We start from the raw sequence: 6,168 nt of genomic DNA, 5'->3' as shown, positions 1-6,168 counted from the left end.
TTCCTCTCATGCTTTGTACAAAACTGACAGTAAATTTCAGAATCACAGACTGCCACCTGTCCCCTCTGCCTCGGTGCCTCTATCTTGTGGTTTGGTGGTTGTAACACGGTGTGGCAGCCTGTGCAATGCCACCTGTTATGTACGGCCTCATGCATGGTGGTCCACCTGTGGCTGAGGCTCATGGTCTGCCTCTCAGACACGAGGTGCAGCAGGACAGGGGAAGAGCAGGAGCACCCACTGTCCGAGCAGGACCCTTCTAGAAGCCTTACAAGGAAAGCTTTGCTCCAAAATGGAGATTTTAAACTAGATAGATAAAAACATACATTAGTGCAGTGTTCAAACAAGAAAATTGAGCTCTCAAACTGTGTAAATATTGCAAAGTGTATAGCTTTCCTTAAATCATTAACTCATCTAGGTTGTGCACACTGTGCACTCTCTGTCCTTTACAATGCATAAAGAACCATTCAGTAAGGAGGAAAGCACTAGATACAGTTAAACATAAGATTCTTAGTGTTCTACAAAAGTATTTTACTTCTGTAGTTTTTCTGATCATCTTAGTTATGTACAACACTACTTCCACACTACTGCATCTAAAGACCTAATGCAGAAAAAGACTATGCCTATCTGTAAGCACTTTTTTACTAGCCTGTTTCCATTAGACATAGCCTAAATTTTTAAAACTTCTATCGTGAAATGACTGGCCTGGTAGATGAGAAGAGAGCAGTGTTTATTGTCTACCTAGACTTCAGCAGGGCTTTTGACACTGTCCCCCATAAGATCTTCATAGAGAAGGTAATGAAACGTGGGCTGGATGAGCAGAGAATGGACTGAAAACAGGCTTAACATCCAGGCCAGGAGGGTGGTGATTGGCATAAAGTCTAGTTGGAGGCCAGCAACTAGTCTAGTGTAGCCTAGAGATTAATACTGGGTCCAATTCTGTTAATGATCTGGATGATGAGGCAATGTTCCCTTCCAAACTCAACTATTCTGTGGTTCTTTGAAATTAAATTCCCATGATACTTAGTGAGTCTCATAATGTTATGTAGTCCTGCACAACCAGATTTTTCCAACTGATTTCCTACTTCGTAGGTTTTTTAACGAGATCTTTTCACCATCATGCTGCCACTTTAACTCAACCAACTTGCATTGGTAATTGAAAATGTTTCTATGTAATGACTATGCAATAGCTTTTGTAAAGCATTCATTTGCTAAGAGACTGAATTCACAGGTAGCTTCGGCAGTGGCAACTCCAGAACCCACTCCTAGATGTCTTGATCTCTTATTTCCCGTAAGTATAGGAAAAGTCAATCTCCTTAAACAATGCGTACTCACAGCATACTGACTAAAAGAGATCTGTCAGTTAAAGAGAGATCACTGAAAACAGAGTGCATCCTATATGCTTCAGACTTTCTCCGTTACCAACAAGATAAAACAATTCTTCAAGAAAATTTGAGCTTGTATTTTGCTCTCTATTGCTGTCATTTCTGCTTTACTTAAGCAAGCCCAGAGGAATAAAAGCAGTTAGTAATAAGTAACTAAATAGTTGTCTCCAATCAATAATTAAGGACAACATGGAAATTATGAGGTACAACATGAAGGAAACTCATATGTTGTAATAAAACTAAACTGTTTTATTGGTGAAAATAATGACTATGACAATTTTCTCTCCACACTGCCTTTGCAGCACAGCAGTGCCTCACTCAATGACAATTTTTAAGGTCTTTTTTTGTAGTCTTACTTTAATGCAGTTTAAAAGTTTCATTTAAAAGACTTCAGTTCCTGTACACTTGTTAGCAGGTTTTAGACATTTCATTTCTGAAAGGTAAGGTGTCAAACTATTACGCCACCACTGCCCTCTGTCCCATGCTGAAAGGAGAACCAATGGTGAGGCACATGGGGGGCTGCTTTCTGAAGGTAATGCTTTTTCAAGTGCAGTCTCTTTCCACAGGTTGCTTTGTTTTAATCCAATATAATTGTGTCTGCATAGATTCCTCCTTTAGTAACTTCTTTTAATAAAGGATCATCTGTGTGAAACTTGCGTATCTCTCACTTGATTTCTTAAAAATAAAATTACTAGACATGCCTGTCTCAAAAATACTGACAGATCTCCAAGATAAAATATTTCTGCTGTACACACTGACAAAATGTTACCATATGTGGAGTCTGTAACTGATTCTTTGTAGATAATCCCAAAGATTTAGATTTTATTTCCAACAGAAAATTTCCTTGTTTGTCTTTAAAGCATCTGCCATAAGCAGACTCCTTTAATTGTTCTTATTTTTCCCTTAATTCATTTTGAAAACCATATTTATTTTCTGCCCTGTTCTTGTGGCATACTGCAGATCATAATCAATAAAAATCCAGCCTCTGCTGAATAGTGATCATTTACCCTTGATTTGTAACGCATCTTCAATACACTTGCATAAGGGTCAGCATTAAGTCTGAGTGTCCACCTCTGACCACTTACATTAATAGTGAATTAATTTTGTCTTTTCTTGTCTACACTACATTTCCTAATTTTTATTTCTTTATAAATAACGATTACCCAATAACAGATGATAGATTGCCAGCACTTCTTTTTATGTGTTTCTGTAATGTATGGAGAAGACTTTCTATATGCTATGTGAAAGCTGCAGATACAACCAGCATGAGAGAAAGTGCTGTTGTGGCCCATTAAATTACAAGATCATAATCTTCTTCAAGGTTATTAAATATTTCATTTCTAAGTTTCATTAGAAATGGTAATTATTAAGAAATGTGAAAGAATGTATTGGCCACTAAAATAGATATAAAACAGAAAAACTGTCCTTCACCTTTACCTTCAACCTCTGCTTTCAAAAACCCATTTTGATATGACTTGTGTCTACCTTAAGTCACCAAAATAGCTCCGCTACACATGAGGGTAAATGAATTAATAGAGCAAACAGAAATAATGGTCTTGGGAATACAGGCACTTGGCTTGTTTATCTCCTGTTGTTGTAAACTCCTAAATTATATACATATTTTTAGCTCAAACTTGCCTGGGAATTAAATGTAATGTAATAAAAAATAATAAATTCCCATCTTTCCTTAATCTGAGCCAAGTTACAGAGGGGATCTGCCTTTTAACAACTCAGCAGCTTTGCAGGACAAAACCCAGTAAAATGTCTACATAAAGAATCTATCAATGGTTTTATTAAAAAGATGCAGGTAGGACTAGCCTATAAAACTGACTGCCAAGAACTCTTCTTAATCCTTTGATGCTCTGTTTCTGTATTTTTTTCATTCCAGGGTGATACTTATTGGAAAAGCCAGTGGACTGAGCTGCTTCCCAAATTCCTTCTAAGTGGGTTAAATTGCTGTGGAGAACAGTATCTCTTTCTGCTTGTATCTCTAAATTTGCTTTTAGCCCAAAACAAGTTATCAGGAAAAGAGGTGGAAGAAATGGGTTTGGTTCTCCCTAGATAAATGAAGGGAATTTTTTGCCCCTTGAAAATACTCACTAGTGTATTCATTTATAACTACTGCAGCTGGACCACGGTCTGTTACAGGAGACAAGACTCAGTCTAGATCCACTCCCTCTTAGTTAGCAGAATTATAATGATAGAAAACAGGTGCATATGTAAGGAAAGAAAAGAACATTTCTTATCATACTAATTTTACAACCGATTTCCATCAGATGTGTTCATTGCTAGTGCTTCAAAATTGACGCAGGTGAGTTTAGCATCATCAATAATTTGGAAAAGGGGGTTTTGGCAGCTGATATGTGACTCTTTGAGATGAGCATTTACGTGAGTAGTCCACTAACTGAAATGTCCAAGAAAGCTGAGGTATGTCAGCTCGCATAATATTTCTCATTTAGAAACTGTAAGATTGAAGAGGCAAATAATTCCTATATAGTATTTACAGAGTGAAATGAATGACTTAAGGGGTTTCTTCCTTTATGCATCTTTTTCTTCTAATACTTTATAATTGCTAATATTGTCAAGTATGTAAAATACAAGACCCATAATTTACAAAATATGATAGAATGCACAAAATAAAAATGATGTTACTATATAATTTAGTTAGGAGGTAAGTTTACTTTCAGCTGTTTTTTTTAATATTACTTGCAATTAATTTTGTACTAGATTCCAGTTATCAGATTTCATGCCCCATTTCAGAAAAATAATTGGTTGCAGTTGGTCTCTCTTTAAGCCAAGAGAAAGTTTGCCTCTGAATTACTGCATTTCACTTAGTAATTGAGTTAATGCTCTTGACTTACTTTATCTTGTATTCTCATAATAGGATTTGGAATCTTTTGGAAACATGTGAAAAATAAATCTGCTTATGGAACTGCATCTCCAATAGAAGTCTAAAAACGGATTGATTATGCTTTCTCTGAATATCTCGAAGGATTTGATGGATTGCTCTGAGTTTGGAAATAGATCCTGTCCTGAGAGCTTTAGGTCAGCAGGAGTACGAGGGGTAATGTATCTATTCATAACAGTAGCCTTCATTTTCACCATCTTGGGGAACCTGGTCATAATAGCTTCCATCTCGTATTTCAAGCAGCTTCATTCTCCGACCAATTTCCTAATCCTATCCATGGCCATCACAGATTTCCTGCTGGGCTTTGCCATTATGCCCTACAGCATGGTGAGGTCTGTGGAGAACTGCTGGTATTTTGGGATGACATTCTGCAAAGTTCATTACAGTTTTGACCTGATGCTCTGCTTATCTTCCATTTTCCATCTTTGTTCCATTGCCGTGGACCGGTTTTATGCAATCTGCCACCCTCTGCATTACACCAGCACCATGACTGTCACAGCCATAAAACAAATCATAGCAGTGTGCTGGTCAGTGCCCACTGCTTTTGCTTTTGGTGTGGTTTTCTCAGAAGATTATGCTTCTGGAATTGAGGGCTATGAAATGCTGGTTAAATGCTCGAGCTTGTGCCCTATTATGTTCAACAAACTGTGGGGAGCTGTTCTATTTACAGTTGGTTTATTTGCTCCTGCTTGTATTATGATAGGGATTTATGTAAAAATTTTTATGGTCTCCCGAAGGCACACATGTAAATTGAGCCAAGCACACAGGCACACAAAAAGTGATAAGAAAAACGAGCTTTCTAAGAATAAAGACAGGAAAGCTGCCAAGACTTTGAGTATAGTTATGATGGGTTTCTTAATATGCTGGTTTCCTTGTTTTTTTGCACTCTTAATTGATCCATTTTTAAATTTCTCTACTCCTTTACCTTTGTTTGATGCTCTAAACTGGCTTGGGTATTTAAATTCTTTCTGCAATCCATTAATATATGGCTTTTTCTATCCGTGGTTTCGGAGAACATTTAAATACATGTTAAAAGGCAAAATATTTAGCCCACAGTTTCGTACAATAAAACTTTCATCTGAAGATCAGTCACCATAGTGAATTCTATTACTGACAGCAGCTCTAGAAATGAAGAAGAAACAGTGCATTACTGGATTTTCATGGTTCAGTAAAAGCCTGAAATGCGCAACATGAATTTTGTGAGTCAGTCCTGTATAATTGTGTCATCAAATATTTCTTTTAATAAAATCAGACTCACTTTATATATTTATTTACTACTTGTGTTCACTCTTAATGCCTTGATAGGGTTTCAGAAGTTTAAGTCTTTCTAGAATCTCTTAATGCATTGATGTTTTTTTTTATTTCAGAAAGTATTTGCATATATACATAATACAGTCCATAAACCTCATATTTCACTTAATCTTGTATACATGCAGCTAATCTTTCCTGAGGTTCACCACCGATAATCTCCTAAACTGGAAACGCCCCAGGCTAATATGGTGGCAGTCTTTGTCAATCTTTTGTGACTGGGACATTAGCAGTTGTATGGAGTCTGCTGTTATTCCAAAACAAATAGAATCTGAGCGTAATTTTGGCTTGAAGTTGATCTTTTCCCCTGAAAACACAGAATCGGGTTTTCAGCCCTTATCTCTGTGTGCTTCATACCCGGGGAGGAGTACTGGGGAGCAAGAGCACTGCTCACACTCAGGTATGTGCTGCTCCTTTCTTTGTTTAGACATCAGGCTCCAGAGGTTATAAAATATGCTTGCTGACAGCCCACCCCATATTCACCCCACCACAATTTCACACTGAACTGGAGTGTCTGAGGTCCTTGCCATGCTGAGCTCCCTCTGAAGCCGGTAGGAGTCACTGCCAGGG

General features: G+C 37.4%; 1 protein-coding gene across 1 annotated transcript; it reads left to right on the top strand.

Moving 5' to 3' along the window:
* Positions 1-4,326: 4,326 nt before the first annotated feature.
* TAAR2 (trace amine associated receptor 2) lies at positions 4,327-5,422 on the top strand. Its single transcript, XM_005230229.3, has one exon. It carries the CDS (start codon positions 4,351-4,353, stop codon positions 5,386-5,388), a length of 1,038 nt encoding a protein of 345 aa, XP_005230286.3. The 5' UTR covers positions 4,327-4,350; the 3' UTR covers positions 5,389-5,422.
* The last annotated feature ends 746 nt before the right edge of the window (positions 5,423-6,168 follow it).

The sequence above is a fragment of the Falco peregrinus genome, chromosome 7 (assembly GCF_023634155.1).
Source record: "Falco peregrinus isolate bFalPer1 chromosome 7, bFalPer1.pri, whole genome shotgun sequence".
Taxonomy (NCBI): Eukaryota; Metazoa; Chordata; class Aves; order Falconiformes; family Falconidae; genus Falco; species Falco peregrinus.
This window is presented reverse-complemented; position numbering and strand designations above follow the sequence as displayed.

What these genes read in the sequence shown, in the direction of transcription:
- TAAR2 (XM_005230229.3), top strand. Translation starts at nt 4,351, where the DNA reads ATGCTTTCTCTGAATATCTCGAAGGATTTGATGGATTGCTCTGAGTTT.